The sequence below is a fragment of the Coloeus monedula genome, assembly GCF_965178545.1.
Source record: "Coloeus monedula genome assembly, chromosome: 10".
Taxonomy (NCBI): domain Eukaryota; kingdom Metazoa; phylum Chordata; class Aves; order Passeriformes; family Corvidae; genus Coloeus; species Coloeus monedula.
In genome coordinates, this window is record NC_138790.1 from 11,388,049 (window position 1) to 11,412,663 (window position 24,615).

At 38.4% G+C, this 24,615-nt stretch overlaps 2 protein-coding genes across 2 annotated transcripts in view; one reads left to right on the forward strand and one right to left on the reverse strand.

Moving 5' to 3' along the window:
• ATR (ATR checkpoint kinase) overlaps positions 1-15,576 on the reverse strand; it is a gene marked incomplete at both ends in the record, with an annotated part of 38,209 nt that extends 22,633 nt beyond the window's left edge. Inside the window, 20 exons of the mRNA XM_082287682.1 lie at positions 54-147; positions 1,019-1,162; positions 1,354-1,484; positions 2,899-2,991; positions 3,435-3,620; positions 3,962-4,156; positions 4,959-5,126; positions 5,782-5,953; positions 6,266-6,366; positions 6,465-6,655; positions 7,062-7,321; positions 7,920-8,118; positions 8,262-8,414; positions 9,227-9,453; positions 9,675-9,869; positions 11,092-11,273; positions 12,288-13,177; positions 13,718-13,861; positions 14,761-14,852; positions 15,518-15,576. Coding sequence (XP_082143808.1) covers positions 54-147; positions 1,019-1,162; positions 1,354-1,484; positions 2,899-2,991; positions 3,435-3,620; positions 3,962-4,156; positions 4,959-5,126; positions 5,782-5,953; positions 6,266-6,366; positions 6,465-6,655; positions 7,062-7,321; positions 7,920-8,118; positions 8,262-8,414; positions 9,227-9,453; positions 9,675-9,869; positions 11,092-11,273; positions 12,288-13,177; positions 13,718-13,861; positions 14,761-14,852; positions 15,518-15,576 — 3,876 coding nt within the window. The remainder of the gene's footprint in view (positions 1-53; positions 148-1,018; positions 1,163-1,353; positions 1,485-2,898; positions 2,992-3,434; positions 3,621-3,961; positions 4,157-4,958; positions 5,127-5,781; positions 5,954-6,265; positions 6,367-6,464; positions 6,656-7,061; positions 7,322-7,919; positions 8,119-8,261; positions 8,415-9,226; positions 9,454-9,674; positions 9,870-11,091; positions 11,274-12,287; positions 13,178-13,717; positions 13,862-14,760; positions 14,853-15,517) is intronic.
• A 605-nt stretch (positions 15,577-16,181) lies between these two features.
• Positions 16,182-24,615, forward strand: part of PLS1 (plastin 1) — a 43,898-nt gene continuing 35,464 nt past the window's right edge. The window contains exon 1 of the mRNA XM_082287893.1: positions 16,182-16,248. The gene's annotated coding sequence lies outside the window, so the exon portion shown is untranslated. The remainder of the gene's footprint in view (positions 16,249-24,615) is intronic.

Here is a 24,615-nt window from a genome sequence, read left to right on the forward strand (position 1 = left end):
GATGAATTCATTTGATGCATTAAAGCCAACCAAATAAATAAAAGAAGCTGTACCTTTCTATATTCCTGAAGGACAACCTGAACTTCTTTTAGTTCAGGAAGGTCAGGCAGAAAATATATTTCATGTAGAAAGTCTCGTACTGCATCCCTAATAGTTATCAAAAAAATATTGCAAAGAATATGGCAAACATTAGTTGAATCAGTTAAACCTTAAAAACCCATCAAAAGAAAGCAATGAAGAAATCTCTTTCAATACTGCTACTATGGCCTTCTACAAGAGCCTTATTATTCCTACTGCTACCTTTTATTTTGAAAACTGTTGTTATGATACAATGCAAGAAAAATGAAAACGCAACAGAAGTAATCAAGACATTAAGTATCAACATTCCTAAAAAAACCCCAAACATACTTTCAAGCCACAAAATATAAGATGAAAAAGAATTATGGCTCAACCTTATCCTCAAAAAGGTTAAGTCATGAAAATTAAAGTATTTTGTACTAAACTTTGATTTTGTTTTCAGTTGGTGTGACCATTTGAAGGGAATGCGTGAAATCTTACTCAACATAATAATCTGTGTACTTCATAATTATACCTCTAATTATTAAAGAAAACAAAGAACTCATTTCCTCCCATTTCCAATTGTGTACACTTCTCTCTATCTTAGAGCGACTGTTAACAATCATCATTATTCTGTAGAGGGAAGTCATTTTCCAGACCAGCAGGAAAATAACCACTCAAGAAAACCTGGCAGGGTTAAGTGTCTGAATGGATTTCAACTTGGCCACAGCATAATATCTTTTTATAAGGACAATATAAAAACACCTTTTCAGATGGGGCTATCACTTGTCACATTTCAAGATCTCAACACAATTTAGAGAAGGGGGAATTTTACACAATAACAACGATTTAGCAGAAAAACAAGTTTTCTCATCTCACTGCTGGATGACTTGAATTTAGGGTTATCCCAATTCCTGTTGCAGGATTTAATCCATATAACTGAAATTATTTTGTACAGTACCTGTTCTCCACTATGAGGAAGTGGAATATTGCTGTGGTTTCCTTGGGTTGGATATGTATGAGGGGCAATAACACTACTATCACATGGCTGAGCAAGGAGCCAAGATAGGAATGGTCCAGACTTCGAACAAAACAATCCCAGGCTCTAAACAAGAAAAGACAACAAAACAAGAGTAATCAATGATTCTTCTCTGCAGAAAACATTTCAGGTGAGTTGTGAGAAGCCTTTTAAGCTACTTCAGCACTGTGGTTTAGATTACTGTCCAGAACAAAGCAAAATATATTAAAGGACAGAAATAGCAGGGATGCCACTGTTTGGGTACACCATCAGTTCACCTGCAACACAGTTCTGGGAAGTCATCCTTGTATCTCAGAGCTGTTCTCAGCGTGGTCATCATCTTCACTCTGACCGAACTGACGTGTTTGGGACCCATGAGCGTCATTAAAGACCTCAGGCTATTTAAAGCCTAGACATAGATGAAAGTCATTTTAGTGTATTAGATACTCAGGAGAACATGTATAGGTGACATTTTCTATTAAAATCAGGCTACCCTTGCTTAAGAAATCATACTCTAAGACATCAAAATCACTTTGATGTTTTAATAAATAATCTGGGTTTAGAAAACAGAGAGTGAAAGGGAATCTCTAATGGCAAGATTGTAACAAAACCCCACATTATTTAGGCTGTTGACAGATGAGGGAAGAACTGTGGACACCAAAGGAGTTAATGATTATAGATGATTGTTATAAGACATGATGAACTATATATCCCAAGCTGAAAAGAGAAGGCTTAGGAAATATAGAGGAAATAAAAAAACTTGCATTTAAAAGAATAACCAAACCAAGAAAACCCCAACGGAGTTGACATACAACTGCTCACAGAAGTGACTGGCAAGCATCAGGGAACACGTAATAGCTCAGCTGTTAATGAAAGACAGAAGAGAAATACTAAGATGCAGGAGATATTTCAGTCACAGTAACACTAAACCAAACAAGGTAGTAAAATGTCCAGCATGAGAGATCTGTTACACAGGAATAAACCTGAGCTTGAGAAAAGGTCATGCAAGGGGAAACTCACCAAGAATAAAAAACCAGAAGAAAAGATAGAAACAATAGCAGGTGAAGCAAAAAGAAATGCTATTCAAATTAAGAAATTCAGAAAGCATGAAGAAATGAGGCTACGAAAATGAGAACATTTTAACATGAAAAGCAAAAAAACACCAGAGAAAATGCAGTCTATCAATGTAAAGGTTATATACATTCTAGCACTGAAAACTTCCTGCAGAAATCATCTACACTCTCTCTGTGAGGTGGCTGAAAGGCCAGTCTTGTGGTTAGAAGCACTGCCTCAGCAGAATTTTCAGTTTGTCTCAAGCTGTGAGCTCTAATTTCTCTAAATGCTCTCTACTGCAAAGCTGAAACGAGCTGTTCTGTGAGAACCAAAACTAATGAAATCCAGTTTCTCTTGGATTTCCATCTTTTTTTCTTTACCTTTACCCTTTGGTGTCCTTACATAACCCCATGCAGTAATTCCAGTTTTCTCCCATATTCCCTCATTCTCCCACTGTTGTTTGTTTCACACATTAAAAATCATACACTTGGATTTCTCCCCTATAATTCCTGGTTGACTGACTTGTTGCATACACCACGTCTGACTGAAATATGTAATACATTACCTGACCATTAAAGAAACATATCAAAAACTTTTGAGCTTACACAGAAGTCCTACCCACAGTGAGACCATCAGTTTTAAAGAACCATTTTGGAACCTTAGTATCTTTGAGACTTCCATGACAGTTGCATGATCACACAAGTAAGTCTGGAATATTAGAACAGTCCTTGCTTATTTTTCTTTTAATATTCAGAATTAAGTTTACACACCATTTTTTTATCCTCAATGCCAACACTGGAACTCAGTAACTGCATGTTAAAAAAAGCCAAGATACCAAGCAATTTAGGTTGCAGATAATCAGCCTGTGGAGAGGAAAAACAAAAGCTAAAAACCCAAATGATCTTACAATTAACACATTCCAAAGCCTAAGAAATTAAAAAGCAGGTATGAAATGCTAATTCTGAAATAAATAAGAGAAGAACCCCAAATACATACACTGCTACTTAAGAAACATCAGTGTTAATGACAGACATCTCTGTTAGGCTGTGGTTATGCTGTTTTGTAGGATCTTAGCATTTGTGTGTGTGCTGTTGCTTTGTTTGGGCACTTTTTGTTTTGATTTGGTTTCATGCATATTTGGTATGGATCTCCCTATTACAGGAACACTTAATAGGAAATGCCAGCCTTTCTTCCACTTCTTGCCTGAAGTAAGTGATGTTCAGAGAATGGCAAATTGCCTTCACTCTCACAATGGCCAAAAAGAAATTACTGAAAAAACTGAATATGAATATTTTGATGTCCTTACCATTTGTTCTGGTGAGGTTATTTCCCTAGGTCCCTGATAGGGATCATCATGAGAGGCAAATGAAGCCAATATGGACAAACCATTGAAGACTTGCTGATAGTGCTCTCCAATCCGCAGCAATAATTCATTATGCAGACCCTGGTAGTCCTGTCTCAGCAAGCTGCCCAGCTCTATCTCAGTCTCATTCTACAGTCAAACACAAAGTCTTTATTTAATCACAATGTAATTAGAGCACTGAGAGACAGGAAGCACTGGGCTCCGGTTGATTTGTTATAGGAATCAAAGAAAAAGCTTCTGATCAGCTCAGTGTCAGACAAACAAAGTTTTTAGAATTTGCTAAGTTCATAAAATATCTTAGAAACATTCCTCAGAGCCAACAGAACTGATTACAAATAACAAGAACAAAACTTCTGCATGTACAATTTCCCAGCCTATGCTTTGCAATATCTTAACTTAAAGCAGAAAGCTCATTATGCATCAACTGTTGCTCCTAATTTGCAGGTGTAATAGAGCAAATACCAATTTACCTTGAGGTAATGAAGTGCCCGCTCAAGCTCATCCTTAGTGCAGGAACAGACCAAATGAGAGAAGATGTATTTGAAGTTATTGATTAAAATCTCTCTTCGGTTCACATTCAATTGCTTTGCTATGGTTCTGATAAGTGTGGAGGCTGCAGGACTGGCCTTGGCTGCAAGGTCAGGAAGCAAAACTTGCAGGGTCCGCTGGTAAATTAAGAACAACAGTTAATGGAAAAGACAAACAAACCAACAAACCCTCCAAAACCCCAGGGTTAGGCTTAGTTCTGCTTGTGCCAGTACCACAACACATGTGTCTGGTCATAAGTATGACCATAGGTATGAATAAAGAAAAACTTTAATAAGATGAAAATACCTAGTAAAAATAAAGATAAAACTAATTACTTTCGGAGCTGCTTCATCTAAGAAACAATACTAAGAAACATTAACAAAAAATGAGCTATCATTTTTTGTGTCCATCCGGATTCTCCACAAAAGGAAACCTTAAAAACACCCCAAAACAAACCAAAAAGCCAACATGCCCACACACACCACCACTCGCCCAGCCTATGACTCAGCTAAAGCACTGCTGACTTAACATTTGTGCATCTCCCATCTACCAACAAACAAAACACAAGTATGATTCTCAAGCTACTTAGGCTTCCAGTGAAAGAGTTATCTAACCAGATATCTAACCAAAGCTGTATCCACAGAATGGCAGCTTTCTTCTTTTGAATTAAGAAAGCTGACACCATGCAAAAATCACGCCTTACAAAGGATGCCTCCAAGTGCACTAAATCATTAATACAGATATACTTAATGAGTATTCTAAACTTTAGCTCCTTATCTGTCATACTTGAATTGGCACTGTAGCCATCCCTCTAACTTCTTGATAAAACTGCTCCTCTGCATTTCAGCTCTCAGTTGTAGCATTCCCAAGAGAAAGTGTGGATTAAAACTGAAATTCACAAGCACAAACACAGAATAGCAAAAGGACTGACCAACTTACTGAGAGAAAGCGATTTAGATCTGGAAAATCAAATACACTGGCAATCTCAGATAACATGTCCAGAGCCATTTCTCTCTGGTGAGCAGCTGTTTCTTTCTGCAGCTCATTGCCTTGGCATGGAGCACTCAACACCACCATCTGGCTGGAGTGCAGGGATTCCACTAGAAACTAAGCATGGAGAAATAGGTATTTAGTACTATTTTGCCCTTGTTCACTCCCTAAAATTAAACACAAGAGTTTCACTGGTCTTTCTATGCATCTGTTTTTATGTCTTATTTATTGCACATGGATCTATGATTATTATTTGCAACAGAACTGGCTTATCATCCACTTAATAATTACATTCAGTTTTGCCACCCTGGATTCAAATATTTCATTACTAAAAATATATTCAGAATTAGGAAAGACAATTTTCTTTTAAACAGAACTTTTTGTCTTTAGGTAGTGGCCATAACAAAACCCCTCAATCAATCACAGCATAATTATGCCTGTGAAATGCTGACTTCAATTCCAATCTTAAAACATAGTGTCTTGCAGCAATTGTACTACATAATGAGAGATCTTCTATTTCTGAATGAAGCATCTAAGGTAGAAATTCTAGCATCTAGGGAATAAAATAGAGAAGCAACACTATTGAGGGGAGATCATGACAAACACTTCTCATTCCTTCCTGAGTGTTTGTAGGATTTTTTTTCTTGAAATAATTTCTTTCTCATCCTATTTCACCTTGAGCAATACTGCAACTTTGACCTTTAATTCCATTTTCAATATACACACAAAGAACCCAAATACATGCACTTTCTAAAGCAGCAACTCTTTTTACCTGACAGATAGGCTTCTTGTACTGACTGAAGAAAGCCTGCAGTTTTATGGCCTTGGCTGCTGCCAGGGCCCGGATTTCTGTGTAAGCTGCTCCGGCCACTGAAGCTGACTTGGACAACAAACAGTGCAACAAATGCAAGAGGGCAAATGGTACCAAATCTCCTTTGGATGCCCTTACAAAGTAAGCAGAAGAAAAAGAATTAAAAAGGAAAACTGAATTGTTGCATTAATGAAATAATTAAGGAGCACGCTATTGCCATCGTGCAAAACGAGCCATGGTTGTATTTGCATGGCTTATCTGTACATCCTATGACAGGCCAGAAAAAAATGAGGAATGCTCCATAGGAATCAACAGCTCTGTACAGTTGCAATGGACTTGGGGCAAAAGCTGACTTCAAAAAAAGTAATCTAATCTTACACTTGAAGTAAAGGTTACTTTGTATCACAAACTGACTGGGCAATTTTCAAGATACTCTAAAAAATACCTTCCAATATCTCCTGTTGTGAGAATCAAGGTATCTTTAAGCTCATTATTTCTTGATATTTTGGCATTTGTGTAGGCTTCTTTCATCCTTGAAACAAACAGCTGGTACACAGGAAAACAAAGAAATATTTTTAGTGTTTGACACTAGTAAAACAAAAACCGTAGTAAGGAATAAAACTCAAAAATAAACGTGAATTCACCTCTTTTATGAATCCTTCTTCAGAGTCTAAGGATTCTATTATGTTCTTTATGCAGTCACTGAAAGCCACTCGTACATCTTTGTCTGGATCTTCCATTAGATTTAATAAAGACCCAACGAGAGTCTTCACACTGGACTCATCAGTATTAAAATCCAGGTGTTTGCAAAGATGAGGTATATTTTCTATAAATGCTGGGTGGCATGGTTGGAAGAGGAAAAGAAAACATATTTTTAATTATTTTTCGAAATCTACCTAAGTGCACAAAACAGTGACACAAACAAGCAATAAAGCACACTATATTTTTTCACCAACAGAATAAATATTGTGAAATCAGAGAAGCTATTTAAAATTCAGATTTTATCAAGTATTATAGTTTTAGATATAGCTATAAATCAAATTTAAGCCAGGGTAGTTTAAAAAGAATATCACTAACAACATTAAATATCAGCAGTGATATCAACTGAAATACAACACTTCAAGCACCAATAGAACTATTAAAACCCAATACAGAATAAAAGGAATGGAGAAAGGTACAGGAATAGTGACTTAATACCTCAGATGGAAGCGTAAAATGTTACTAAAGGTAAAGCCACATACCTAGCTTTACTGAACTGGGTGCTTTGCTCTCAAGGAGAAGGAGAAATGGCTTGAAAACACAGGCTTGCACAGAAGAGGTTTTTCCATGAGCAGAAGTCACAGTAAGGCTGCTACACAAAATATCATGAGTAACATCCTTAATAGCAGAGTCTGCTAAGGAAGATCGTACATGGAAGGGACCGGAAAGACAACAAGATAACTTCCCAACTATAGCAGCACAAGCCTCCTTGACTAGGTCAGACTCATCTCTGATTTGATTTCTGAAATGGAAACAAAAATGAAATCACTTTAACAGATCATTTACCTAGAAAATTGTTTTTCTACACTGTCTGAGTTCTCTAACTATACTGACAGTACTATCAGGACAGCTTAAGGATGTCTCACTAAATCATCTTTGTCCTTTTCAGGTCACTCTCAAGTTCTGTTAAATGTTTGAAGTAGCACTGGGCATGGTGAGGCTAGCATGCTGTAAAGAAGAAAGTGAAGACTAACACAAAAGGACAGAAGACACCAAGACACATATACAAAAAGCAGAGAAACTGCAAAGATTTTAAGAGACATATGGACAAATACGACATGGATTTCACTGACAAAGGTTTCTCCTTTCCCCCCCTAATTTAAAGACCCTTAATTTGGGGGTCTTCAGTTAGCAAAGGAACTTGTATGCTGACATCGTAAGCGAACACTATTCTGTCATACAGACATCATGATATGCACCTATCCTGTTGATATCTGATGATTTCTGAAATTAAGATCTAGCAAATTTTGGAGGAACATTTATTTTTGTGCTTATACTACATTTATTATTTGCTCATTTTTCTTCTTGCACAAAGGCAGAAAAGCTGCATTAATACATACAAAAGAGCTTTGGGAATCACGCTGCAGGTCTGCACACTTGGTGGATGAAGCAGGAGAGAGAATCCTTTAACACAAGTAGCCCGAATTACTTCATGGGGACTTTGTAGTGCCCAGTGATAAATTGCTTTTCTCCAATCCAGATGAATGTTTCTTGGGAAGAGAGATAGAAGGAACACACAGTGTGACTGAGTTCGGGGTGCTAAAGAGAAAAAACAAAGTAAATAATTACTTGATTTAAACTTTTAATACCATCAATCATCATAAGAAGGCTAATAAAATAATTTTACTTCAGAACAATCATTCCAAAGTGGAACTAGGCTTTATAAACTTTAACATACTTACAGAAACTCTGTGCAGTTTTTTGACTCAAAACTAGAGGACCAAACCCCAAAATAGATGGCTTAAAAGAAGAATCATCCGGATGGCTGTAAATCCAGGGCAGAGACAGCAATCCACATAAGTCATCAAGAATCTGATCACTCAGTGGAATTTTCACTAGGGGAAAAAACCAGCAAAACAACAACAAAAATATACTTTTTCAGCTCTGTAAGGTTTATAAAACATTTTATGTTCCTAATTTGCTACGAAATGTTACATTTTCTATCAACAAATACTAGCATCACTATTCCCACACGTTGATATCCTATTTTTCAGACATGTAAAAATAAATCATGCAGTGCTAAATCAGAATAACCTAAAAATCTCATTAAACAGATGACAGAACGCAACACATGAGCAGCAGAATGAATATAACTTTGGTATTTCTGGATTTATGCGAAGACTCTCAGGTGGACTTTGGGGTGTCTGGTAAGCTGAACTCATAGTAATATTTTAATCTTGGTAACTGAGTCTGTACTCCATCCTACTAGCTACTTTTAAAAAAGCATGGAAGTACTCAATGTTTTTGGTACCATGCATGCCACTTGCTAAAGCTGGTCACAAGCTTTGAAATCATTGAGAGGAACAAAGATAGTAAGGGATGCTCCCTCTGTGTGTCTTTAAAAGAAAGCTGCTGGAAGTTTGTTCCTTTTTTATTTATTTTCACTATCCCCATGTATTCTCTTGATCAGATAAAAATCAGTAGAAGTACAGACAAAAAGAAGTAAATAATGTTCAAAAAGGAAGGCAAATGAAGGTCTCTAAACAAAAAATAATGCTACTTTTTTAATTTAACCTTTTTTGAAAAGAGTTGGAGTACTAGCACGAGATTCATAATTTCAAGTACCTCCACCAAAACAGACTTAAAACAGTCAGACGAATTCCTAATTGACAAAATACAAGACATCTTAGTTTGAAGAGTTTCTTACCTTGTGCATACAGCAAAGCATCAAAAATTTTTACTATTCTGTCAACCACTTGTTCTAGATTGACAATCTGTGTAGCAGCCTCTAACAGGTTTCTGCAGACTTTCACTACTCTTGTGGTAAAATCAGAGGAAATCCACTTGAACTGTATATTCACCATTGAATCTGAAGAGCTTGGAGTATTCTTACATGTATCAGAGTTACACAGTTGAGACACTCCATGCTCTTTACTGTTAAAACAGAAATCACATCAATGCAACAAATGCAACAAACAACATTTAATATTAACTGCTTGTAAGCCAAGTTACTATGAAAATGTACTTCTTCAAAACATACAGGACTTATCCAATATTTATCCTGCTACACAGACAAGCATTGAAGTAATCTACATGAATCATAATGCGAGTTACAAGAAACTCTTGGTCTCACAGTTTCCCCTTGGTACCCTTACCTGGTGGAATTTGTTGGGGGAGAACAATGAACTATGCAGAGAGCAGCCAATCGCAGAATTACAGCGATCCCTTCAACAGTCTGAAGAACATCCACTGGCAGAATTTCTTCCTCAAGGAGAGATGTTAAGGATGCAGCTTTCTTAGTGATGGCATTCCATAGAGCACTCTTCAGTTTCATGTTTACAGGGCTAAGTCTGTAATTTGACCATATTAATTATTTTCCAACACATACTTTCTTTCAGAAAAGATAAAATCATCATAGCAAAACCAGAGGTAATCCATATTTAATATAGGATTAGGAAAATACCAAATGAAGCTTTATCTTAAATGTGTTCTTTGGAAGGAAAAGATTCTAACTCTGAATTTAAGCATGATTCATATCAGACTGATCTGAAAGGCTATAAACATATAACTCTACAATCCTTGGAAGGTCTTGGTAACCATAAAAAGGCAAACATTACACTCATCTTTGACAAAGGCAAAAAACGAGGATCCAAGGAACTATAGGCCTGTCAGTCTAACCTCAGTCCCTGGCAAGATTATGGAAAAAGTCTTCCTTGAACTCATTTCTACCTGCATGAGGGACAAGAAGGTGACTGGAAACAGCCAACATGTATTTACCACAGGCGAATCACACAATCAATTCCTTTCTACAATGAGACAGGCAGCTCTGTGGAGAAAAGTGAGCTGCTTTTTCAGAAGACTTCAATTGTCTAGAAAACCAGGCTGACAAGAACTTCATGAAGGTCTGTATGACAAGTCCTGCAACTGGCAAAAAACCCCTGATGTAACAGAACAGACTGAGAGCTGACTAACTAACAGGCAGCTTTGGAGAAAATGACCTGGCAGGCTTCTGTAAAAGTGCAATATTAGAGCAGCATGACCTTGTTTCAAAGAAGGTCAACTCCATACCGGGCTGTTCTCAAGCGTAAAGGCTGATCACAAGCCCACACCTGGAGTGCAGCATGCCTGAGCCAATTTTGAGTGCCCAAAGACAAGAGAGAGATCAACTGCTGGCACAAGTACAAGATAATCAGGGAGCACTGCACAAGCAGAGGCTGAGACAACTGGTTTTGTTCATCTGAGCACAACTTGACTTAGCTAGACCTGCTTTAAGTACATCCAGTGTAACAGCACAGCCACATACAATTCTGTCACACTATGGATGCTCTCAGCTTTTGTTTTCAGTGTGAAAAAATGAAAATAATTTTCACTGAACACATTAAAAACAGAATCTCTTTAATAAAGTTTGGCTTAAAAATCACCAGTAGATTTTGATCCCTCAAAATATCCTTTAGGTTTTTTCCCCAGAAGATCTTTCTATCTGGCTGTTATGAAGAAATTGCCTCAAGAAGTTGTCATGTATTATTCAATAGCCAAATTACTATAAAAGTAGTTACTGAGTAAGTGTCATACATTAGAGGTGATTTCTTTGGATGCTTTGTGGATAGGCTCAGTCGTTGTCTTTTCTCTGGAACTTCATCACTGCTGCTGCTCCACCCATCAGTATCAGAGCTCTCCAGCTGGTTCTGATGGAGCTCCTGAAAGATTTCTTCTGTTTGTGCTTTTAATGCTGTATAAAGTGGACTCACCAGATACTGGGATGGACAAACAACAGAGGTACCATGATGTATGCTCTGCCTCACTATAAGATGTGATATTATTGCCTCTGATTTAAAATATGAAATTGCAAAATATTATGGTAAAAACATTCTTAAAAACCTTTCCATTCAAAAAACTTAATTACAGGATGAAAACTCTTAAGAGCAATGAAGTTTCCTGTCTTGCTACCAGAGAGGATGCAGCTTGTACAGCTGTTTCCCAGTTCCTGCCATAAAACCTTGCTACCAAAGCCATCAAACAGACACACAAAGTTTAACAAACAGGAAGGATATGCAGATGAATGTATGGAATAGAGGGAACACTCAGCATATCAACATCTCATTTTCAACACCTTGTTATGGTTTTTAACTAAAACAGGGTTTATTTAGGTTGAACATCAGGAAGAAACTTTTTATTATTAGGGTGGTGACACTGGCACATGTTCCCCAGAGAGGTGGTAGATGCGCCATCCCTGAAAGCACTAGAGGTCAGGTTGGGTGGGGCACTGAACCCTAATCTAGTTGAAGCTGTCCCTGCTAACTGCAGGGAGTTGGACTAAGTGGCCTTTAAAGGTCCCCTCCAACCCAAACCATTCTCTGATTCTATTTTAATTCAAACTTTCTGTCTACCTGTCCCTAACAAACATGACTAAAAGCATATGGTTGGAAAATAAGAGCATCTCAAATGAATGGAAACTACTTGCAAAGCTGCCCTCATATGAGTGTACTCTGGGCCTTATTCCAATTTTATATTATGATTATGGACAGAGAGTTGTGCCTGCATAGCTTATGAACAGTTTAATAGATCTGAAAAACATAAGAGACCAGCTACATGAAGCAGATTCAAGAACTCTGACCGGTACAAACATGTGAAACAGCTGAGAAAAAAAGCTGTATCAACCTAAACATGCAATTAAAAGTAGCATTTCCTAGGTTTTCTTCTTTGCATAGGTATAGGTTTTTGTGTATGATCTATTCACACAATAAATTCAGTTTTTAAAATAAACCTACCTCTTGTTCTTCCTGAGTTCCAAGCACATTCACAAAAATTCCACATATGGTACTTATACGGGCTTTTCTTATTTGTACGGCAGATTCACAGCCAGTTGGAACAAATTCCAGAAAATACTGCAGTATATGGCAAAAAGCAGTTTTCAGCTTTTCAGACTGAAGACACCTAAACACATCTCCTTCAAACAATGAGCAGAGCTTCTCTAGCAGCATATTCAAGTAGACAGGTTCAATATTTTTGTAAGAATCTGCTTCAAAAGGCAGCAATGTCCTCACCATCAGTAAGAGTGGTTCTCCAAAGAGTTCTGATTCCTCAGTATCCATTTCAAGTGCTGATTGTAGAATTTCAAAAAAGACTGTGAAGAAAACACTGGCCAGCTGTTCCGGAGGCCCTCCTAAATGAACTAACTTCACCACAAACTTCATTGCCAAAGTTTTAACTTTTGGACTCCCATACTCTAACAGGGAGCAGCCTATCCCCCAAAGAATAATATCCTGTCTTACAAAAAATATATCTGCAACAATATCTGTCAGAATAGACATTAATACAACTTCCAAACATTCTATATTGGGCATGCCCATCAGCTGCAATGGTGCCAATCTTAAATATCCCACTTTCTCACTTATACTGCTTGAAAATCTCTTTATAGTCACTGGCCAGACCAGTCCATCTCCCCAGAGATGTTTCTGTGCATCTCTTTCATGCAAGATGATTAAGTCTTGAAAAACCTGTAGCAAGTCTTTAGTTAGTGCTTCAAAAATGGAGCAACTCTTCATCTTAAACAGAAAAAGTAAAGAGCAGATGACATCACAAATGTTCTTGTGCAATGTGTTGCAGTTTGGAGTAGCAGCAATACGAAGAAGCCTTGTTATGATCCAGTTACTAAATTCTAGGACAATAAAAGAGAATCTTTATTATTAAGATAAAAACTAAAATCTCCAATTGAGCATCTCCCTGAGAGCAGATTGCTTATCACTAAAACTAAACTCCTTGAGATAAATGCAGGTAGGCTCAGTAAACAGAGTCTTCACTGGGACATTTATTCAGCAGACCCCCACTGAAAAAGAGGAAAAGAGGGGGCAGAATATGGGGGTTGGGAATGGAAGACACACATTTTACACTGGTATTTCCAGACATTTTCCTCTGTCAGAAAAACAACCTCAGGCAATGAGTACATATCTCATCAACACTATATAGTAATATATCTGTGCAATGATAATGCATAATGTCAAAATCTCTCCTGATAAATTTCCATTATCACAAATGCTAATCCATTTACAGTATTCAAATTCTACCATCATATTCAGTTACAAATTTATAATGATGAACTTACATATCTGCCTTTTTCCCATTTCTGTTCTTTTGGATGATCCCACTGTCTGCAAATTTAAATACCAAGCTTCAACATAAACATTTTCAACAAACTCACCAATGCAACTGCATTCAGTTTCCTCCTGATTTCCATCCACATTTACAAACATAAGTGGGGAAGATTTCATGATATGTTGAATAAAATCAAGCAACATCACAGAACTTGGCTGTGAATCTGATTTCTTAATCAGTTCCAAAGCAACTTTGAAAAAAAAAGAAGACAATATTTAAATCACAAATTTCAATATCAAATTTTATTCACACCTTATGAAAAAGATTTTTTAATATATATAAAATACTACGATATGGTATTAAACCTTCCAAATGATTTAGTGGGAGTATAGTTTTTAATCCATTAAGATAATTTAATGCATATTGTAAACCCTCTATGTGACTCCAAACTGTATGAAGAAAAGTATAAATTACTCATTAAATATTATTAACCCCACATGCATTGGCATTCAGTTTAAATTCTATCCAACTGTGTGATGAGTGAAGAATAGCAAATACTTAACATTTCATTAGGTTTACAGTCTTGCCAGAGAAACAACACGAAGAATTGTTTCAAACCTCCAGGAAATAAAAGGGTTTAAATGGTAAATTCAGTTTACTGAAGCAGATAGTTTAACAAAACACTAAACATATCTAATGCTGCTCCATTGAAACGGGCCTCTGAATCATATCAGATTTATCCAGATCCCATACAGATCCTATCCAGTGTTAGTTAGCACAAGAAGGTATCTGAGATTCAGACAATATTTCAATTCTGAATAGTAAGAATTGCAAGCCGTGTTACTCATAAAAAATTACATTACATGATAGTCCTGATTTTCAATGTTGTGAGCATTTGTATTCATACAACCCTGCACTGCATTCACCCCCTCCTTCGTTGGGGGGTGTGTGTTTATGGCTTTTTTTACATATGGAACTTCACATCACAACAGAAAATACTTCATCACAGACTTTATTAAAAAATAATTCAAAAATGGTATTGTATTCAACTAAATCTTTCTTAACATGAGAGTTGCAGGCTTTATTTTTGGCAGGAATTATTTAACGTATAAAGCAGACAATTTTAAGTTATAGGAAACTAATGCTTACCAACATCTACATCTGTAAGAATTCTGTCAATGAACTGGCAGAGTATTTGTCTTGGTTTCTGCACAACTGTGTTGTATTCCTCTGGACTAGCACTAAAATAAAAAGTATGATATTTTGATGTTATCAATTTTAAAGTACAAAATAATTATTTGAAGTCTATCTCAACAACTTAATGTTAAACACTGATTTACTTTTCTCCTAGAAGTCTTCAAAAATGAATACAAATTGATTTCTTGGTGTTGTGTGGGGGTTCGGGGTTGTTTTGTATGGTGGGGTTTTTGTTTTCATTTTTATTTTCTTGTTTTAGTGACCGGCCTGTCCCTCAGCAGTCAGGGCTTGTCAGGTCACATCTTCAGTATACAATTGTACCTCCAGATCAGCTCGGTGCCCACTACAAAGCAAAGCTACGGTGCTCGTGCTGCCATTAAAACTCCAGAGCCCGGCATGTTCCAGCTCGTGTGGTTCTCAGTGAGCGCACACACCACACACAGCGGCAGCCCGGGGCGCCGGGTGTTCTGAGGCCACCACGCCGCTCACATCAGGATCTGCCAGCGCCACTCGGGAGGGACAGACCCTGGCAGGTGGCGGGAGAAGGGACCAGCTGGGGTGAAGGCGAGGGCCCGGCCGCGGGACACCTCGCACACCTCCTTCTCCTTTTCCCCGCCACGCACCGGTGCCGGGCGCGCTTCCCCCAGCGCAGCGCAGCACAGCCCCCGCACATACACGCCCTGCACGGCGGCCGCCGGGCCCGTCCTACCCGGCGAGCTCCCGCAGCGCGGGGATCATGGAGGCCATGCCCAGGCCCTGCTCCGCCATGGCTCCGCTTTGAATCGGGCGGTGAGGCGCGGGGCGGGTACGGCGGGATGGCGCCCGGCAGGGCCCAAACTTCTTCCCTCCGCGCTGCTCGGGTTTAACCGCTTCGTCCCCGCACACGGAGCGGCCGCGGCAGCTCAGGGTCGGCCCCTGAGGGTTCCCGCTGGCACCTCGCCGTCCCAGCGGGGCTCTGCTCCGCGAGGCGGTGCACGGACAGGTAACATCCAACAGGGGCCGAGTGCACCTCGCCGAGCCTCGGCCGGTCCGGCAGCAGCACTGAGGGACCTCCCGGCCGCGGCGGGCGTCCAGCGGAGGATGGGAGGGGATGGGAGAAGGGAAGCGCCGCAGTGTTGAGAGTGGCTTAAGCGAGGAGGGGACGACCCGCGCTGTGAGGGGCGGCGCGGAGGAAACTTCGGTGCCAAGGGAGCGCTCGGTGCAGCTCCCTCTCCGCCTGCCGCCTCCCCGCGCAGGCGAGGCGCACCTGAGTGTCAGGTGTGGGACAGCCCCGCCGGCTGCCGAGACTGGCCCCGAGCGCCACCCGGCCCGCCCCCGCCATCGCCCCGCCATCGCCAACGCCCCGCCCCGCCATCGCCCCGCCCCACTGGGCCCGCCCCCGCGGCAGCAGGTGGTGGCGGGACCCGGCAGGGCGGTGGCACTGCGGGACGCGGCCGCGGGGTAGGTGGGCAGCGAGTGGGGCGCGGGGGCCGCTTCTTGGGTGCTGCTGTGCGCCGTGTCCCGTGTCTGGCGGGAGCGAGGGCCGGGGGCGAGCGGCTCGCGGAGCTGGTGGAAGGGCGCGTTTGGCAGGTGAGCGGGCTCGCTGCTACTCCGCACAGGTAGCGGTGAGCAGCGTGCGTGAGCTACTGTTTATTATTATTATTATTATTATTATTATTATTATTATTATTATTATTACTTGTTTAGCGTTTATTGCTTTCTATTATGTTTCTTTTGCGAAACGTTTACATGTGTAAAGTACGAAGATGTTGATGAGAACCCCTAAAGGACGCGAGGCGGGCGCTGCGCGGCAGCGGGCGGTGCCGGTGCTGAGCGGGAGCGTGTGGCCCCGCTTGGGCAGTGAGTGAGCAAACGTTCAGGAGAAAGAAAAAAGGATAAAACAAGGGGTTGTGGGCAGGTGTGATCCCTAGAGAGAGTACGCGAGGGGACACTGAACTCTGAGGGTTTTGTCATTAGAAGTTCTGGCTCTTCTGCGTTTGTTTATGAACTTTGCTTAGCGTTGTTTCTCGGCTGAAATAAAATCCTCTCGGAGGATAATTCTTTTGCCTGTTTCCATTGTGCTAGGGCTGTGTCTCTTGCATGTAAAATAGCCCACGTGTGTTTCAATTCCTTGAACCGTTTCAGGTGAATGTTTTGGGGAACCTATTGCTAATATTTCGTTCAGAGATGGTTATTTTTGTCCTGCAAAATACATGTTTGTCATTTCAATAAAATTCTGATGGCCTTTTAAAGGCTGGTAACTTGGCAAGGACCTTCAAGAAACTTTACAAAATATAACTGGGTTTTATCTTAGTTTGTTTTTCAGCATATATTGTAATGTTTTTTACAAGCCGACTTTTTAAAATGTTAGTCTTTTAGAGTCATTCCTAGAGAGAAAGCAGGAACCACGCAGCTGTTTATGGTTTGTTAAGTAGAACTTCAATATTTCAGGAAGACCAAATACATCTGGGTTTTGTTATCAGTGTTATTTTGAACACAAAATTTTCTAGACAATTTCAATTTAAAATATCTATCATTGTGCAAACAATATTCTGAGTGTAAATTTCCAAGACTGAAATGATAATCACACTAAGGAAGGTGTAAACTGCGCTGCTTGCCAAGTTGATGTAGAGTTAAAACTCCCGTGACATCCTTGATGGACATAAGAGAGTTAGCAGGATACTCCTGGTGTATTAGGAAGTTCAAGAAGACTCTATTATCCTAAGAAATACGCTAAATTTACTGAATCATGAGTTGATTGTTTTTGCTGGTAAAGCATAGGTGTGGCACAACAAGTGCTTAATAAAAAAGAGTGCGTTTGCTTGTAAGTCTCTTGAGTCAACAGTGAGATCATATCAATATAGGTATTGTAGAAATGCTTTCATTTGTCATAGGTAGAATGCTACATAAACTTGTGGTGCAGCTTTTTTGAGCATTTACTAAGCATGTAATTCAGGCTTTTTTTCTTTTTTGTAATAAGTACTTCTAACAGTTCACTAGAGAGATCTCCTGCTCCCCATTCTTCACTGAGAATTTTACTTCCCAGTTGCAAAGCCCCATCTACTGACTTCTCATCACATCATCAAATTTCCACAGCTGCCATGGTCTTAGAAGACTCTACATGAGAATGCCCATAACAACTTCATTGGTCTGTGAGGATGTAAGAAGTCTCACTCACAGCACCTAGTGTTCTATAAACCCTCCAGGGAAACAGCACCTGAAACACCTGGTTTCATTTCTTGCTTTTCTTAAGCACAGGATAAGCACCTCAATAAACTCTTAGTTCATCTCCTTGTTTCTTTCTCATCTCATTATATTACACTTTTATGTCTCTTGGCCCCCAGGAGGAGAAGCAGTCATGTTATCATGCATTTGAAGACAGCAACTAGTAGCTAATGAAAATAGTGTGCCTTGAGACCATTCTTTGTTTTCTCCTTCAATGCAGCTGTTTCATATTGGTGAAAGGAATCTTACATGTGCAGAACTCAGCTTGCAGAACTTGGGGTCAGGGGAAGAAATTAATGCAGATAAGTACAACTATGTATGAAATTCAGTGTATACAGCACTATCAAGATTTCTGCCAAAGCTGATGTTACTTTTTTTTAATCTTTCATTTTTTTTCCTGCTCTCTTCCCTACTTGGGCAGTCTTCTCACTGTATAGTTGCATGATTCTTCCATGCTCAAGCCTCTCTCTTCCTTGGCTTTCATTACTTCTCTACTACATGCCTCTGCAGGTCATTGTACTTATTTTAAGACACTGAGTGACTTTGCATTAGGCCAGCAGGTCTGAGAGCACAAGAGCATGTTAATTGTACTTTTATTCCCTCTGTTGTTTAATTTTGAGCTATAATTACTGTTCTTGGGGCTCGTGTACTCTGTGGATGTACATGAGCTGTTCCCCCAGGTGGTCAGCATGACTGCAGTTCAATCTCAGCTGTCCTGGAGGCAGACAGAAGGAGTACATGTAAGTGTACATATGTGTTCCTGGATGCCGTCAGGAACTGTGAGATGAGATCATACAGGCTGCTAACGGTGGTGAGGGGAAGCACAGCCGAGATGGTGCGTGGAGGTCCTGTGAACCTCCATGTAGTTTCACTCTGTATCAGGGTGTGGTTATGGCTGCTCCTCTGCAGGGCTGCTGTAATAACACCTGAGAGGTTGTGAGTACTCGAAGTCATGAAAGTTCTTGTCAGAGTAGGTGCCTGACCTTTGGACACTGGGCACTGCTCTTGTGCGCAGTAAGAATGTGGGTTTCAGCACTCGTGTGTTTTATCTCTGCCTCTGTTGCTTAGTCAGCTGGGCTGGAATGAAGTGGCACAGATCAAAATTATGTGTCACCCTGAATATTGGTCTGATGAGTAAACAAAAAAAAGTAAAAAATGGAAACAATAAATGGCAGTAAGGACAACAGGCAAGCCAGAAACCTAAAAACGTATTATGTACATCCAGCCAAGCAAAAATTAACAGGTATGAGAAGAAAAAAAGTGAGGAAAGAAAACATATAACACTAAAATCTATTTGACTTCTATATGTAATCTTGACAGGTCCTAGTCCTAAAAGCACTTATTTGTGTTTTTTTTTCTATGAATAAGCCTACTAATATACTATTGATAATGTAAAATATTCGAGTTATTTGGAGAGATGGCAGACTATACATTCCTTTGGAACCTAGTTTTATTATTTGTATAGCAGCAATTACTTTTTTTTGTTTTTCTGCAATTACTACTTTTAAAAATAGTTGCCTATAAATATATTTTTCTTACTTGTTTCTTGCTTCCCAGTATTTCTAGAAAAGTATTATTCTTGAGGCTAGTAGCTGTGGAAGAAACTTGCAGAAATGCCTTTACTACCAGTATCAGTGTATATCATTAAGACTTTTTGAGTTGATAATTTTTGAATGAGAGTTAAAATTCCTGGAATCTAGTTTCCTAAATAAAAATTTACAGAATCTGGAATTTACTCTTTTAAAAAAACTTGCAGCCGCAGTGATGCTTAAACATCCCTTAGTGAAGTGTAAAACTCTGTACTAGTCATGCTAAGAGAACATTGTGCAGTGTGCATTTAAAATGTCATTTAAATTACATTTGAAAATTCTGAGTGTCGAAATTATGTAGGTTCTTTTTTTAAAATATTTCTTCAATGAAAAATTGTAGTAGCTACCATTGCTCCAGTTTTCATAGTGAGAAGTTGTTGTTTTCTGAAAGATTTATTATTAGGAGCTATAATTTTCCATCTGGTTCTATGTTCCATACTGATAAAAACTGGGATAGGGTTTATGTATGGGAATATTGATATAAGTTCTGCTAAATGTCCACTTACCCCACCCATTGTATTGCTTACTATAGAAATGAGTGCAATGGAGGAGGGAGAAGGGGGATTCATGTTCTTTGTTCTTTTTCATCTTTTTTTGGAAGGCAAATAAATTAAATCTATATGCACTGGAACAGTATTTATTACTACTTTGTTCCTTGGTGAGTATTTTCCCAGTACTTAGAGCCTCCACTACTCTGTGAGGATTTTGTCAATAGAATACATATCACATTAACAGACTGCTGTCTGGAAATTTCTAAACTGAAAAGTTTAGGGGTACTCTTACATGTAAGACTTCATGTAAAGTCTGTGTGTAATGTTTGGTTCCACCCTTCTTACTGCAGTAATTGATTAAATAAAATACTTTCGTAGCATTCACCATGATGCCTGAAATAGTTTCCATCCATGATAACTGTTGCCATAAAAGCTCCAAAAATCACCAGGTCTATATAAACAGCTTAAATAAATGGAGGACAGGACTATCAGCCAGTAACAGAATCTGGCCCAACATACAATTATCTCTGGGAAGGGCTCCACTGTACTGTAGCAGATAATAAGGAAGCAATAAATTGTAAATGTAGTTCCGGGAAAAGATACTGAGCTGAGCAACTGCAATTGCTGTTCAACCTACAGTCGAGGTTTGAAGACCTTCTGTGGAAGGTGTTGTATTTTTAGCTCATTTTCAGCCTTGACATTCAAGGAGAAAACAGTCAACTGGTGATGGTGTTGTAATTTTTAAAGCAATGTTAACAATGAAAATAACAACTGACATTAGTCACATCAATATGGATCAGGAATTCCACATTACTGACAGAACCACTTCTGCATTACTGGTTTCTTTATTAAGAAACGTTTATTAAGGGTTTTTTAATCATTGCTGTTGCTAAATCTTTCCAAAAGGGCTTGAAAAGGAAACAGTAAAGGTGGTTTCTCTATTCTCTGGTGTGTTATATCTGTGATAAAATTACTAATTACATGATTTCAGCTTTGATTCATCTGGTCACCTGCATGGAATGCTAGTGTAAGCCATGGCCTTATTATTTACATAATTATTTGTTTTGCTACTTCTAAATGTAACTTGATGAACTTCTAGGGTTTTATGTGGAGGTGTGTACCTTGTTACTGCTATTACATACAGGTGTCCAAGAAGAATTAAGGTACTGCATCACAATAGCTCATCAGAGAGACTGGTATTGCTAAGCCTCAGAAATAAATTATGCATAAAGCAGATTGTGTGCTTCTCCATGCCTGCTTTTGGTGGGAAAAGGATTATCAACCCACTTTCAGGGCTTTCTTGGCAGATGTTTCCTTAATAATAATGGGCACTAGGGAGAAAAAAAAAGCTGGATCCAGTATTTCCCACTTTCATTCAGTTACTGTATTCATCCTTTCATCTCATTAACAATCAGTGCTAGAATAGACTGATTAAAAACACTGACATGTAGAAAAGCTGAAATATTAAGTCATGTGTTACCAGAAAGATTATATTTATTTGATTGTGATAGAATGTTTCTGTTGAAGATTCAGGACCCAGCTCTTTCTTTCAAACCAGGTGTTCTCTGATATGTTTTTTTTTCCAGAATTTTTATAGTTTGGAATGTTTTTGTCTTGCTGATTTATCAAGCTCCTCTTCTAACTCCGCGTCTCCCCTTCTCCCATTGTGTTTCCACGTGTCCTACTGCTTCTCTTTGCACTAATTTATCACCTTATGACAAAGAGAAACTAAATTCTTTCTTTCATATCCTGAAGGTAGGATGATGTAAAGTAGTATGAAGTTTTCATTTTCCATCGAGCTTATTATATTACTTCTGCAATGCTTCTAGTCCTTCCAAGCTTGATTTATAGAATCAAAATATATTTAATTGAAGCTAGTGAGGGTTTCCTCCTCCCCTTCCAGGTAATATGATGTATTAGATGAGAAATAACTGAATATAAAGATGTATTTCATTTTGCTTATCATCACCCTTATCAGCCACTTAATTGTGGCTGAAAATTTAATTTTATGGGGCAGAATATTTTTCACACCCCAAATTACAAAATGTTAGAGTGTGTAAATTTAGATCACATCAATAATTCTTTTTTTTTTGTAAAAGAGAGTTAGTTATCTTTTAAATCTTATCAATAACTCCCTCTTTTTTTAAAAAGAGTTTTTGCTTGGAGTTGTATATAGGGGTATTACTTCATTAGTTCAAGACCTATTGGACAAATTTTTCTAAAAGCTGATAATCTTCTTCATCTTAATCATTGACATTTATATATCTTTGATCTTTCAAAAGGGATTTCATTATTCTGCTATTACCAGGGATTAAAAAAAGTAATTAAAACTAATGTGTGCACTCCTTAAAATATCCAGAGTCTTTCACCATTCTATTTGAAACTCAAACCTCCCAGTTGGCCTCTTAACCACGGGCAAGGTGGTTTGGTCACCTCTTACCAAAGCTACTCCCAAGAGAAGCTTGGCAGCAACACAAGACTTGTTTTTTGTTATACCAGAGCAAATCCCTACTTCTGTCACTCTTGTGTTTGTTTTCATAAGGTGTCTTGCACACTGAAATGGCAGCCCTTGTGCTGTGTGGAAGACAGCTACTGGGTCAGCCACACTGGGTTTTTTAATGAACTTCTGTGTGATAGACTCACTGCTTTGGAGAAAGTAGAAATTATGAAATTATCTATAATAATAGAAGCACATATTTTGGTTGCATTCCAAAATTTCTGCATGCTTTCCCTCCTGATTTTTTTTTTTTTTGGTGTGGCAAATCTGTGGAACAGACTCTTCTGCCATATAGTTTATTCTTTAGGCTGCCATTCTGCTTTTTACTAAGTAAATTAAGATCTAGGCATTTAAACTCAATAGGATTAATCCATATGAGCCCTCCCCAACGAAATAAGCACATGTTGGATGAGTGATTGACTAGAGTCTGTGTGCTACCTAAGAAGTGCTTCATTAAGATGTCACTTCAGTTGTGCTGCTTCCTGCTGGACTCCTCACTCAGCAGGAGCAGACCCAGCAATAGTGGGAAAGCTTGGGAAGGTAAGCACGGTACTGTCTTGTGGATTGATAGTAACAGCTCAATAAATATTTCTGTGTCATGTTTAGAAACTTAAAAACAGGGATTTAAATATAGGGTATTGTTTAATGTTCAAGAGCATTAATTTTGGAGACTCAGAAATTTGAGTTATTTTTCATTAATTGTCACTGTGTAAAGTGACAGTAAACAATGTGACAGAGCTACTGAGTTTTTGTGAAGGTTAGTAGGAGGAGAGTGATTCCTTTGGTGCAGACTTGTAGCTAACTTAAAATCCAAAGCATACCAGTTAAAATATTATGTGAAATAAAATACTTATTTTATATGATCTCCTCCAAAGACATGTTTTGTCCTTTGTGAAAGAGCTGATTTACCATCAAGGTGATTCATCTGTTGATCGCAGTTGATCATTTTATCATCAAAGAGTCACTTTTTAGCTACATATTTCATTTGCCAAACGTGGAAATTTGCTCTCAAAGTCTGAACAAGTGTTATGACCTAGGAGTGGTGTGAGAAGTATTAATGTTTTCCTTTGAAAGTGTCACAGTTTGGGAATTTTTTGGACTGTAATCTGGCAACTTTGCAGTGCTGTAGCATGTACTGCAGGCTGTGAGAGCAAACTTTATCATGGCACATCTTAAAATGGCTAACACAAAACAAATGTAAATACATTACATTTAAGAAAACGCAGAATTAGTGTTTCAGCAAAGAGACTCATCACAAAGGTTATCCGGTTTACAGTATTTTCTGTGTTGTATTGTTCCTGATAGTACATGGTAGATAACTGTATAATTGTATCTTTCTCACCTTGTGGGATGTTAGGTAATTAATTTTAAAGCAGCAAATTAATTTTTAAACTATCATTTTTTGTTTTGTAAAGGTTTTTATTAAACTAACAGTATTTTGTAAGATGAATGTTTTCATGATACTTATAAAAAGGAAACAAAAATTCTAATTAACAAAAATCATGAACACTTTTATGCATTGTTTTCCAGCAGGTGAATAAAATGTTAAATTTTCATTGTTTTAGTAGAAATTCCTGGATGTATCTTATGTATAGACTTTTCTTTAAACTCATGACTTCGTTGTATAATTGCAATGTATGGTTTAAATGCTTAGGGACATCTGCTTGTGTTGCGAGCTCAAACTATGAAAAAAGATAAATTGTTTAAACCCAAGATCTTTATAGGTTTATTTTTTAAAATTTTGATATCTGATGTTTGCAAAAAAGATGGTAAAATTTTCACCAAAGCATCAGAAACAGTTTTCATTAAAGAATATAAAGTTATCTCCCAATCATAGGAATCCTAAGGCTGCGATTTTAAATAATTTAGTTAGAAAAAAATTTGCTCAGAAATTTTGTTCTTTTTCATCTACAAAATATGATTAAAAATGACAGTTGGCAACAACAACTGTAGATGTTTTATTCTGGCCTAATTATTAAGAACTACAGCACTAGCAAATGAGCTTCCTGCATGCCCCAGATAGTTT